The sequence below is a fragment of the Actinia tenebrosa genome, unplaced genomic scaffold (assembly GCF_029948245.1).
Source record: "Actinia tenebrosa isolate PJP-AT-01 unplaced genomic scaffold, QUT_ActTen_1.0 PGA_scaffold1__47_contigs__length_23844297, whole genome shotgun sequence".
NCBI lineage: Eukaryota > Metazoa > Cnidaria > Anthozoa > Actiniaria > Actiniidae > Actinia > Actinia tenebrosa.
In genome coordinates, this window is record NW_028292578.1 from 4,885,816 (window position 1) to 4,899,698 (window position 13,883).

General features: G+C 35.9%; 2 protein-coding genes across 2 annotated transcripts; both read right to left on the bottom strand.

Annotated features, from left to right (window-relative positions):
* Window positions 1-8,588: 8,588 nt before the first annotated feature.
* LOC116300106 (uncharacterized) lies at window positions 8,589-12,194 on the bottom strand. Its single transcript, XM_031708878.2, has 4 exons — window positions 12,167-12,194; window positions 11,993-12,080; window positions 10,108-10,551; window positions 8,589-8,945 (listed from the first exon to the last, which is right to left on the bottom strand). Exons 2-4 carry the CDS (start codon window positions 11,993-11,995, stop codon window positions 8,832-8,834), a joined length of 561 nt encoding a protein of 186 aa, XP_031564738.2. The 5' UTR covers window positions 11,996-12,080; window positions 12,167-12,194; the 3' UTR covers window positions 8,589-8,831.
* Window positions 12,195-12,411: 217 nt separating this feature from the next.
* LOC116300105 (GTP-binding protein Di-Ras1-like) lies at window positions 12,412-13,883 on the bottom strand. The gene has a single exon (XM_031708877.2). The coding sequence runs from the start codon at window positions 13,671-13,673 to the stop codon at window positions 12,990-12,992; it is 684 nt and encodes a 227-aa protein (XP_031564737.2). The 5' UTR covers window positions 13,674-13,883; the 3' UTR covers window positions 12,412-12,989.

A 13,883-nucleotide genomic window follows, 5' to 3' on the forward strand; every position in this document is an offset into this window, starting at 1 on the left:
GTAATTAATTGATTTATTAATTTGTTTCACGATATAATAGAGAACTACTTGGAGTTTAAGCTTATATGTTCAGATATAAGTATATATCAGTAAAATTATCAGTGTTATTCTTGTAATGATGAAAAGGTAAATTATACACCGTGAAAAGATGAAAAAACTTACTGACGTTTCGGACGCTAGTCCTTCGTCGGAGTAAAAGAGAAAGAAGTGGTAGAAAGGAGTGTATATATGATAGAATAAGACAAAAGAAACCAATGAGAGCAAGGTAGGCAAGGAAACAAAAACAAACAATCAAAAGACAAAAGAAAAGGTTAGTTGAAAATAAAGCGTTCATTAATCCCGTTGGGACTAAGAGTGCCCAATAGGTGAATAAGCCGCATTTCTTTGGTCTTGCGACAATCATTGTTGCCGTTAAGCAAAGAAAGACCGAAAACAATGAAGTCAGAAAGAGAATGGTTAGCTAGATTAAAATGGCGGGAAACTGGTTTGATGGGATCGTTATTGCGAATATCATAAAGATGATTGCAAATGCGATCACCAAGACGGCGGCCAGTCTCGCCCACATACAAAAGATTACAGCGGGTACATTTAATACAATATACAACATTAGAAGTGGTACAAACAAAATGGTCAGTGATTTTAACAGTTGATTTAGGACCGACAACAGAAGTGTGAGAGACTATGTGAGGACAAGTATAACAACGTTTACGAGAACAGCGAAAAGTACCAGGTTCTTTGTTAGAGGGAAGAACTCCCTTGACCAAGAAAGAACGGAGATTACGATCACGTTTATAGGAAAAGAGAGGGCGGTTGTTGAAAATAGCAGAAGTGCGAGTATCAGAGTCAAGCAGAGAAAAGTTGCGGTTAACAATGGGTTTAATGGAAATGTTAATAGGATGATACGTAAGAGTGAAAGGAATGCGGTCATTAGAGGGACGAGTGTGAGGAGTGAGAGCGGTGGTACGATCAATAGTAGAAACTTTACGATTGGCGCGATCAATAACATGAGCAGGATAATTACGCTTAAGGAAGAAGGAACGCATCTCAGAACATTTAACAGAAAAATCAAGATCATCACTACACAAACGACGAAGACGAAGAAATTGCGAGAACGGAATAGCGTTAAGAGTGGGCTTAGGATGAGAAGACGAGTAGAGTAAATAAGAATGAGAGTCAGTAGGTTTGTAATGGACACTAGTGCTAAGACGGTCGTCATTAACACTAAGCAAGATGTCAAGGAAAGTGACTGATGTTTCACTAACCTCCCACGTAAAGTCTAAGGCAGGGTGAAAAGAGTTAACAAAAGAGATGAAAGAATCTAAGTCATTACGAGAACAAGAAGTAGCACCAATACAATCATCAATATACCGTCCAAAAAACTCAGGTTTAGGTCCAGTATATTGTTGAAAAACAAGGTTTTCGATATAACCAACAAACAAATTGGCATAACTAGGGCCCATCTTAGTACCCATAGCAACACCGTTTATCTGCCGATAATACCGATCACCGAAAGAAAAACAATTAAGAGTAAGAACAAGTTCAGCTAAGCGTAACAAAGTGGGAGTGCTGGGCTCGAGGACAGGACGAAGATCGAAAAAATGCTGAAGAGCACGAAGGCCCTCATCATTAGGAATAACAGTATACAAAGATTTGACATCCATAGTAAACAAAAGCTTAGAAGAGTTATCAGGAAAGCGAAAATCATTAAAAATACTAAGAGCGTGATTAGTATCCTTAATATAAGTAGGTAAAGACTGAACAATAGGAAGCATGAGAGAATCTAGATAGCTAGAGATGAGTTCGGTAGGACAACTACAAGCAGAAACAATAGGACGGCCAGGGTTGTTAGCTTTGTGAATCTTAGGAAGAAAATAGACGTGAGAAGTACGAGGAGTAATAACAAAAAGGTTTTTAGCAGTGGAAGGTAAAGAGCCATCAGAAATGAAAGAGTTAACAGTGTCTTTAACTAATTTTTGATTGTCAGGGGTAAGATCCTTATCCACTTCACAATAAAAATTAGTATCAGAGAGTTGACGTAAAGCCTCCTGTTTATACAGGTCAGAACGCCAGACAACTACTGCACCGCCTTTGTCAGTGGGCTTAATAACAATGTCAGAACGATTGCGTAATTGACGTAAAGCCAACCACTCGTCCTTAGAAAGATTAGAATAACTGAGTTTACGGTTAAGATTGAGATTAGAGATATCACGGCGACACTTATTGACAAAAAGATCAAGAGAAGAAAATTGTCCCTCGGGAGGGACCCAGTTAGACTTACGAGGACAAAGGCGCTCAAAGACATCACGTTCACAGTTAGAGTTAGAAGAGTCGGAGAAAAAAGCTTTAAGGCGAGTACGGCGAAAAAAAGATTCAGAGTCTTTCTTGACCTGAAATTCATCAGATTTCTTAGCAAGAGGAACGAAGTTCAAACCCTTGCTAAGAACTGAAATTTCAGAATCAGAAAGAGGTAAATCTTCGGGAATGGTGACAACGGAATGACTGAAGACATTGTGATTGCTATGTTCAACATGTGTAAAAGGATCAAAACCAACAAGAGACACAAACTTATTACGCTTAGTAACAAACAAAGACTGGTACAAACGGCGGTTAAGAGTATGAATGTGATTACGAATGGAGGAAACTAACACTGCCGGACAGACATTAGACAAGTCTCTGAGGCAAGCAGCAGTATCAAGAGTGAGGGCATCACGTTTACAGCACATACTACGAATAGTGGAACGCATGACAGAGCGAGAGAAAATGGAACAAACAGAAGAAACATCGGAAAAATACTGAGTAGAGTTGACACCAAAATTAGAAGCATGAAACTTAACACGAAAACCAACAGGAATGACTTTAGCATGAAGACAACGACCAATGAAATAGATATGACTAACAAAGCGTGTTTTAGCGAGAGTAAGGTTAAAGAGTTTGAGAGCGAGATTAGAGCTAATGTTAGGAAAAGGAAATAAAATTGTCTTCATTGTTTTCGGTCTTTCTTTGCTTAACGGCAACAATGATTGTCGCAAGACCAAAGAAATGCGGCTTTTCATCTTTTCACGGTGTATAATTTACCTTTTCATCATTACTGTTTCATTAGAAACACCGACGCAGCTCACACTAGTTTTTAGCTAGTTATATCTCAGTGTTATTCTTGGTTTTCAATGCTATAATATTAGCTAGTAGGTTTATGCTAAAACAATTAGACTACTCGTTCTCGTTTTCTGAGTCAAAGAGTCGATTCGGAGCCACGCGCCTCATTGACTATCTATTGACTCTAGAAAACGAGAACGAGTAGTCTAATTGTTAAATATATTAGACATTAGAAAACTCATTAATAATTCATGAAGAAAACACAATAGAAATCATGACCATGAAGGTGATTTTAAATCGGATAAAGATTCGTCTTCATTTGCATAAACTTTAACTTGGATTTTCTCTATCAAACTTGGTTCATTTCGTAAAAAAATCGGTACACAATGAGAACAAACATCATAAGTTTTCTAAGCCGTTCAATAATCTCGCAGATCGTGGTTTATCGGGTCTAAAACCACTCGGCTGCGCCTCGTGTCTCATACCCGATAAAACACTCCTGCTCGTTTATTAAACATTACTTAGACATTAGACATTAGACATTAGACATTAGACATTAGACATTAGACATTAGACATTAGACATTAGACATTAGACATTAGACATTAGACATTAGACATTAGACATTAGACATTAGACATTAGACATTAGACATTAGACATTAGACATTAGACATTAGACATTAGACATTAGACATTAGACATTAGACATTAGACATTAGACATTAGACATTAGACATTAGACATTAGACATTAGACATTAGACATTAGACATTAGACATTAGACATTAGACATTAGACATTAGACATTAGACATTATATATTATATATTGTATATTATATAATTCCAAAGGTATATGGAAAGCTCTCAAGTCACTAACCAATACAGAAATTCCAAACAAAATTAAATATCCGAATTAAAACGGGATGATGGCACTTACGAAACGGATTCCATGGCAATGGCCAATTTAATGAATAATTACTTTGTTAATGTCTAGTTCCTCTAAAGGATTCGATAGTTCAAAGCTTGAAGAGCACATAAACCAGCGCTTTAATAACTTTATCTCTCAATATAACATCTCTCTTATGTCGGTTAAAGACACAGAAGACATGATGATAAATAAACTGGATAGCTCTAAAGCAACTGGACATGATTCAATAAGTGTTAAAATCCTGAAACTAGTGTCTCCTAGTTTTAGTAAGCCTCTTACTAAACTATTCAACCTGTCTATAACCAAAGGATGCTTTCCAAAATGATGGAAATTGCTAGTTCACATTTCTCTGATCATCAATCTCTGACTCATTGTCTGAACCAAGACCTCGACGCAGTACAAAAATGGGCTCAGAACAACATGATGCTTATCAACACGAAAAAGACAAAGTCCCTTCTAGTAACAGGAATTAGTAAAGATTGTAAAGAAGTTAGATAATGGAGTCACGCTCGACTCAAACCTGTCATACGAGCATCACATCGACGAGCTCTGCAAGAAACTTTCCAAACGGATTGGGCTCCTCAAACATATCAGTCCGAACCTTAAACAATATCAGACTAACATACTTTAATGGCGTGATAAAACCGGTCATGATATGTATGTGAAAAGCTCAGTGCCGTAAGCGTGAGGTGCCGTGACCGCGATGCTTTCTAGAATTTTAATTGTCTGATTTTTTCACGCGCAATGTGATTGCCGTGTTCCGGGTATTTGATTGGATGGAGAGTAACTTCTCGTGCAATGTGATAGGTCTAGCATATCCCTTGCCGTGTCACGACCGTGTTCGTGCCGTGAATTTTTCACAGTCATACGAAAACTGCACTATATATTATATTTATATAAAATTTCCTGGATATTTTAGATTTAGTTAGATATCTATAATTTAACCTAGTTAGTAGTTATATTTAAAAGTGTTTGTATTCTGTTTACATAATTTTTATCATTAGCTGCATCATCTTATCTATCTACCCTTTTTTATAAGGACAATGAATTCTTGAATGACTTTAACCTCAACGCCAAGGTAACTGAAATCTAGTAATATTTAGAATTTAATAATAAATGTATAGTTTTAATATAGTATTATATCAGCGTGAAGAGCTGGACTCGTGTTTTGAGCTATTAATTTATTTTACAAATATGTTTTTATCGATAAATAAGTAATTTGTACATATATTTATTTGTTATTTTATATTTATAATCTCTCTTTTTTATTGTTTTATTATTATTATCATTGTTGTTATTTGAAAGTATTTTTGAATATATTAATTTTTTTCTCTTATTAATAATAATAATATTATTATCTATTATTATTATTAGCAGTAGCAGTAGCAGTAGCAGTAGCAGTAGCAGTAGCAGTAGCAGTAGCAGTAGCAGTAGCAGTAGCAGTAGCAGTAGCAGTAGCAGTAGCAGTAGCAGTAGCAGTAGCAGTAGCAGTAGCAGTAGCAGTAGCAGTAGCAGTAGTATGTCTGGCATGTATTTACATATCTCAATAAGTTCGTTCATGCTTCCTAACTTTCTTTTCTTTATTGTTTGAATGGGTATGGCTCCTGTAAAAGGTGTGTAAAGGGGTAACACCATTAGATGCCACCTGAGTGTTGGTACTACATATCCCGTACTTGATTGTTTATTCTAAACTCGTACGCATAGCGTAAGGTAAAGACTACAAATAGATAAATAACTTAGTAAATATGTACAAAGTGAAATAACAAATATGAAAAATTATGAAACATTGAACTGCAAATCGATAAGAAATGAGGGAAACGAATAACTTACATTTGTGTGTGACGGACGAACTGCGAGTACCAACTAACTAAGTATTTGCATAGAGGGCGTATATAAAGCAGACAAAAACTCCTAAGGGACTAGGCTAACAATGAAAACACTTAGACTGAAACGAGTGAAACAAAAGCTATAGAGCACTTATATAAACAGATCTAGGAAGAAAACTTACACTAAAAAATCGTGATCGGCTCTTCAGATCTAACACTGAGTGAGTATTTAAAGTTTGAACATAAACATGTATAATATAAATATAGAGTGTTTTCACGTGACACATTTCACAGCGACCATTATGGGGTATTGAAACAATACATTTTCTATTCTCCGGGAATTGAACTCTATTTTTATGCAAATACTGTGCAGAAAGCTTTGCTAATTTTTATATTTATATGACGTTCCTGCAATTAGGCGTATATTTATATTAACTTGAATATATGAATAGTAGACCATGGCCAACGATCAAGGCTCCACTAAAAGGATTCTAAAGAAAATATTGATATGTTCTCTTGATATGCGCCTTGATATGCGCCTTTCGGATAACACTATTAAATTAAATTCTTTTAGTTTCTCTTTGTATGGTAACTGAGGGTAGATGATCTTCGTAGCACGCTGTTGGATCTGCTCAAGTTGGTCACTGAGGTGTTTTGGAAGAGATGAGTTCCACAGCGGAGATGCATATTCTAATAAAGGACGAACAAAGTAACAAAAGACAGAGCAGAGGTCTTTTGGCATAACGCCGCAGCGTTTTAGAGTTCTAACGGCGTAGAGACGTTTGCTCGCTTTTGCGCATACATAGTCAATGTGCGTTGTCCATTTTAGATCAGATGATATGTGAACCCCTAGAAGTTTTGTACTTTGAATAGACTCAAGTTCCTGATTATTGATAGTAAGTGGAGGCAAACCAGGTTGCTTTCTCATAAGTAAATAAATATATATATATACAGCCATTTGCAGAAAAATGTAGTCTTGAGTTTTTCTTCTCACACATATATTCTGCTCTACTGCTATGTATTGATTACTGTTTTACGGGAAAATCGTTCACAGACTTCTTAATATATATATATATATATATATATATATACTTGATTGCAGAAAGATTGTAGTATACATTTATACAAATACCTAATTTATTCAGTATATTTAATGATATGCAAAACAGAAAACTCGCTTTATTTATTATTTGTTTCATTCAATGAACGTTAAAATATTTTATTCTCGTGTTTCACATCCTACAGATTATAAATCAATTGGTTTTGAGGGTTAGAAAAGTAAAATTGCAATATGCATCTCATTAGGTATTTGTATAAATGTATAAATGTATACTACAACGTTTCTGCAATCGAGTGTATATATATAGAGAGAGAGAGAGAGAGATTGTGGATAGATCAAATACAAGACATCACTTTAGCTATTACTCCGAGTTTCATGCTTACGCGATTATCAGACAGACTTTAATGAAGATGTCTATTACAGTCGACTCTCTTTGAACGACCACTCTCGTAAGCGACTATCTGCCGTAAGCGACCATTTTTTAAAATTCCCGTTATGTTCCCCAAACTCTTCGTTTACGCAAGTTACGTTCGCTTGAAAGTGGATGTCTATGATGGAATCAATTTGTTTTGGATCAAGCTTTTCCATTAGTTGAAATATAGACATAGCCTAGCCTTCAATGTTACCATGGGCACCAATATATTATAGTACTATTAGCCGTGAGCAAAAACTTTTTCCTTAGAAAGCACTTTGTCGCATTTATTGAAACGAGGATCAAATTAATAGAACACGGGCACGAATATATAATAGGACGTTTAGGCTCCAGTTTTAAAGTCAGAGACAACTTATATACAGTTTATGCCGAATCAGGTCAATTTTATGTACGATTGATACAAACTCTCCACGGTCATAATTTTTCTCGCGAGTTTTTGTTCAGTTTTTGGTCGAGTTTTTTGGTCGAGTGTTTTGCTCGAGTTTTTGTCGATTTTACTGTCGACCTTTTTTCGAGTTTATGATCGATTTTTTGGTCAAGGCTGTGGAAGATCTATTTTTAGGCGAAAAAAAAAAACATTGTCTATTCTCTCGAAATATGGAAAATCCTAAAAACCTAAGTTTCTTTAGAGCAATATTGGCGTACCCAGTATCCTTAAGAAATAGAAAACTGTTTCCGCCGGATCATTAGAGAATAAGAGAGAAGCCTAGGAAACCACGAATTGAAGCAGAATTAATTCTAAGTGCTATTCTCTAGGTGATTTTGAATCTATAGTGCCGCCACGTCGCTTGATTTTCAAAGGTCGTTTTTAGATTGTTTTGTATTCTCAAAATGGCGGACTCCTTTACAATTTACGAGAACTTATAAGAAAGGTTGCGCCCTACTATTTTAACTATCTGAATGTCTATAAAATGGAGTTGATATGTAGGAGATATATGTGTATGAGAACATATATGAACTATATATTTGTACTGCGTTTGTAATGTATCAAGTTAAGCTGACCCTCTCACTATATCAAGCAACGTATGCAGCTGCAAATTGAAAGACTTGAAAATATTCTGCATATCTAGTAGCAATTTACAAATTGATTTAACAGTGCATAGCATGGGAATCTATTTTAATCAGTTATAAACATTAATGTCTAGACAAGAGATGACCACCTCGAGAAACTTTATTTGATTTTTCTTTAATTTTTTTTTCTATATTTGTTTATTATTGTTTGTTATCAATGTTTCATTCCTACGTGCAATACAATTACGTATTCGCAATCATAAATATCATTTAACTCAAAACAAACATGTATCTGCTTTGGATTATTTTGCTCAGCTCTTGGAAGCTACTTCTTACCACTGAACTTCTTTATAATAAATTTTTTCGCTTCCACAGCCCATCGGTTGGCCTTGCCTGGTAGATCCATCAGCACAGCCTCAGAACGCTGTTCTACTTGACGAACCAACGGCATGTTCTGTTGTTTCTTCATAAAAAGTTTCATCGCATCTTTGTCGACATATTCCTGTTTATTGACGATTTGATCAATTCTTTCTTGGAGGTTATTTTGGAGTGCCAGTGATTCTCTTGACCGTGGCTGACCTCTATTCCAACCTGAACGAAAATGAAACAGAGTCATTAAAAAAGACATGGCAACATACAACCAACAATCCATAAGCGTTGGTATAAAGGTTTTGTTGTATGTTGCTTGCTGCTTGCTAAGCTCGAAATACATAATCCAGGTGATCTCGCCTCCAAGTGCGCAAAAGATTGTTTGTCAAATTGCACAGTTCTTTTAAGAACTATTAAAATACTAATAATCAAAATGGCGGCTGGTGAATAATTAAGACAACACCGATTTCACTTACTTTTGTTGCATTTATGGTTTGTTTTATTAATTTCAATTGCTGATAGGGCAAGAGGAAGCTCTTCTGGTACATGTAACATAACGTTTTTCAACGTAAAGTTATATTCCAGGAAGTATTTTAAAAAAGTTAATTCGAAATACGACTCCATTTTGAAATTCATCATGGAACTTTTGACGATGCAACAAAAATGCTTCTGATTGGTTAATAGTAACCTGAAAGGCGTGCGCGAGTTCACCTGGATATTTCATATGTAAATCATGTTCAGCACAGAAGAACTTTTTGAAAGCTCGCGCAACGCCTCATGATCTAAGAGGCAGCAGCAGACATAACGTAGTACAGAATTCTTATAATAGTCAGCATTTACATAATTCCTATTCACATACCATTTCTCGTATTTGTAATCAGTTAGCCACACCAGCTAAATTAGCGATCTCCGTTTCCATTTTTCAAAATTATCTCAATAAGCCTAGCCTAGTTGGTTGTTAATGCCATTATTGCCTTTAATTGCTTAAACGAGTAAATACCGCATAGTAAATCGGATAGGGCGGTTTTTTGTTGACCCTATAGTGGCCTCCTTAAAGTAGGGCTATTTTGGCACTACCGGTAAGGGCCAATTTTTAAGCTCTGATTTTGGAACTGTTTTAGCCTCTCATATGGATTTCCCCCCTAATTTGGCCTAGTTGAGGGGGCCAAAACAGTACTGATAGACCCATACCAAAATGGCTTCTTTGAGGCCAAAATGGCATTGTTCTATTTTGGTCCTAGCCTGGGCTAAAATAGCACTACTTTGAAAAAGCATAAATGGTTTTCTGGGGCCAAACTGGTCCTCTCAAATTTACTGTGCGTAATTGAACATAATCACGATAGTCCTAGGCCGAATTCCAAAGAATAATGAGGTTATAATTTACTTTAGCAATTGAAGCGAAAACGTTTCTTCTGACGTCTTCGATGTTTGCATTCCATTTAATAGCATTTTCATCGGGTCCCTTGTGTTCTTGTCCATAAACAGACAGACTGTCACGATCCGTTGTAAGTAGTTTGTCAGTCGCGTATTCCCGGAAGGAGTCCGCCATAACTGGGAATAGATTAGTTACATCTTTGTTTTTATCAGTAGTATCTTCAACAATGAACTGATCTCCTGCACGAGTTGTGCAGAACCTATGAATCTTCGTTTCGGTGAATATGTCTCGAATCATTTTTGTGAAGGCTTTTGCGATGTTGTTAAATAAATGATCGCCCTTTTTGTAGACCAATCTTTTATGGTTCTTTCCACCATGAACCCGACCTTCTTCAATGAGCACAAAAAACACCAAAAGTATAGATACAAGTGCCTGAGTGTTCATGTCTATATTCTGCAGAATCAAAAGAGTCTTGATTAGCTTACAGATTCCAATATATATTGAATGCAGCCAGGTAAAATTAAAAGAGCATCCTTGTAGAAGCAGCAAAACTTCTAATCCATTGTATGATATTTTTTTGAATAACTTACGCATTTCTCGTGCGCTGATTGGCTATTTTTTATCATCAATTGCAATTGCAAAAGTTAAGAGGAAAGGCAGAAAAGCGGTCGTCCAAGAGTGCGCGCTCATTCCGTTGTGTGTTTTGATCAACGAGGAGCGTTTTTGTTATTGTATAAAAAAAAAAAAAAAAAAAAAAAAAAAAAAAAAAAAAGAAATACATAACTTTTCTACGTCTGTCCTCTTACTGTTTCGTCATTATGGTATCAAAATAACATCAATAAGAGGACGGACAATACACTAGCAAAACTGATTTATGTCACTGATTCGTTAATTATTCAGCTATTTCAAAAAAGGTCGGTGAAGGTTTTGTTGCATGTTGCAACTAAGCCCGAAATGCACGATGGGTGATGTGAATGCGACCAGCGAAAGGTCCCAACAATATGGAATTTACGTAAACTTTATCCGCACGTTATTTCGGCATATGTTCTAGCGATCTTATATTATTTACATTTGAGGATAATACATTTGAAGGTTGGTAAGTGGCAAGCAACATGCATGCAAACCTTCATAAACCTTGATAGAAATAGCTGTATTCAGTTCACATGGTTATGTCTGTTTAGAGACAATACGTGACATATTTATGACTTCGCTTTAATAAACCATTTGAGCGTCAAAACGTTCACATAACGACTTAGTGTAGATCGACAGACTCGAGGTTATCCCAATTGAAGCGGTGAAACTATTAGCAACAAAGGAACTATACGTAAAATTAGGTCTACTATGTCAAGACACGTACATCATAATCCTGAAGTAGGTCTCTATACGCATTAGCTATACTATTTAGGCATTAATATAAAACGTTTTGGTTACAAAGCTTATTTACAAATCATCAACATTTCTAAAGGCCAAGCAAACGGGATTGGATACATTTTTAAATTGTCCGACCTGTCGCAGTCGCCAAAACAACAAATAGAACCTGGAACAACGAGAACGTAATGATCATCAGGATAAAATCATAGTTGATAATTGATTGTGTATTAATGTAATATTAAACAAATAGAAATGAATGATGATTAGCGAGGAGGTGAACAAGATAGATATCTTAGTAATAAAGACGAAAGGTTTAAGCCTTAAAAGGTATAAAACGTCAGCACAGTTAAGTATCTTTTTCCATCAAATCTTCACTTACATTTGTATATGATGTTATCTTTACGCGGCACAGGCAGCCCAAGCACTGCAATACAGTGCTTATAACAGCTTTGAATGTGAGCGATTAACGGTCAAAATTCGAATAGAAATTTATTCAAAGTTTATTTGAATAAAAACGACTTACCATGATAACTTGTTGTAGTTTATTACTTGGCTCAGTTTGAAGACAATTGGACGCATTTTCACTGGGTTATCGAATTTTTTTCCCTCCACTATAAATAATAATAATAGATATTCTCTAGTAAACACTCAAAAGAAGAGAAGGGCTGCAAAGCAAGTTTTATTGTATGATCATCACCTCCAGTTGCTCGGACCAGCTACTTTAGTACAACAAGCAGGAAGTCTTGATGAATTTCATGTTTCGATTGCGTCATGTTGTTCGAAAATATTCAAGATGTAAAACCCTGTAAACAAGGGAATTCAAATTTTGTGTTTTGGTGAGTAACGGTTATTTCCAATTTTTTTAGAATAATAATATCTCTTTTAAGTGTTTACTAGAAAGTGCGTTACACACCACAGGCAACCCATAAGAAACAAATCACCAACGGTTATTGATTTGAATTTAATTGGCTATCAGTTTACCACGCCGATCTGATTACAGCGCCGATCTGATTACACCTTATGTAAAAGGAAACTGATCACAACACAGGAAGCCCACAAAGAGCAAAGTTAATTTTCTAAAAGAAGCAAAAAATATATAGCCGGGTTCCCTGTGTTGATTCTAGCAAAATGATACATAAAAGATATTTGAGAGTAAAAAGCATTCTTTTACGCGCGACTAACGTGAAATGTCAGTTGATCGTCATGACAAGCACTAAAACATTCTTCAAAATCAATGAAAAAGAATTTAAAAAAAAAGCAAATAAATGAATGAATATTTGTCTTTTGCATGCGAGAAGGTTTGCAGAAGGTAAAATAAAATGCCGGAAAACTCGATGATAACATTGCCAATGTCTGCTGCCTGTTTGCACGCGCTGAAATCTTTGTCTAAGTAGTGATGCCACTCGGAAGTCGTAGCTACGACTGAGCTGAACTTTCACTTCAGATGTCAAAATATCGCCCTAGTATATAGTCATTTGTGTTCGGCTGTAGAATTCTATCACTGCTGAATTACTAGGTTATCATCTTGTGTTTTCGTGGTCTAGACTTGCCAAAGACTGTTTAGAAACCGATTTTTTCCGCAGCTGTAGTAAAGAACTTATTTTACGAAGAGGTGTTTCAGTTTGATATAGTTTACAAATGTCATCTAAAAGCCTGTAAAATATAAGTTCAACGTTATAATTTTCTTTGGCTGAACAGTCCATCCAATGGCACCTCCACTGGTTTTCTACTAAATGTTGTACGCTGACCTGCATTCCTCTGTGATCCCTGAGTATTGGCTGTTGAACATCCCTTCCAAGGTCACTCTTGTTGCATACTACAATACATGGGCATTTGTCTTTTCCTTCTTCGAGTATCTCACTTCTGTATCGACTCAACTTCTTGAAGGAAACAGGGTTGTTTGGAGTGTAAACCAGAACAAATGCATCAGCCTTCAAGATATCCACTTTCCTCATGGCGGGGAACTCGTACGTTCCCGTAGTATCAATCAGTTGAAGTTCACATGTCTTGTTATTATAAAATACATGTTTAATGAAAAAGTCTTCAATTGTCGGTTGATATTCGTCTGAAAACCCATATCCCAAGAATCTGAGTATCAAAGATGTCTTGCCAACAGAAGAATCACCAAAGAACACTATGGTAAATTTTCTGGTTTCAACATTCAAACCATCTTGATCTTGGTGTCGCAAAGATGTCGTTGCCATTTATGGTAATAAAATGCTAACGATAACCTCTATTAGGCTAGTAATGTGGCTAGTACTTTCGTTTGATAAAGACTAGAGTAATGAATTCAGTGCGTGCCTACATGTACTGTCGTATGAAGAATGTTTTCGTGTAGTATATCCTCTTCAAATGACAGGTTTGTGTAGCTCGTGTTACAAATGTTTCGTGTCACGCATCAGTTTTTACATGTG

Coding starts and splice junctions, on each gene's coding strand:
- LOC116300106 (XM_031708878.2), bottom strand. Junction 8,946..10,107: donor TTTTCGCTTCAATTGCTAAA/GTAAATTATAAC, acceptor ATTTTCGTTCAG/GTTGGAATAGAGGTCAGCCA.
- LOC116300105 (XM_031708877.2), bottom strand. CDS start 13,673: ATGGCAACGACATCTTTGCGACACCAAGATCAAGATGGTTTGAATGTT.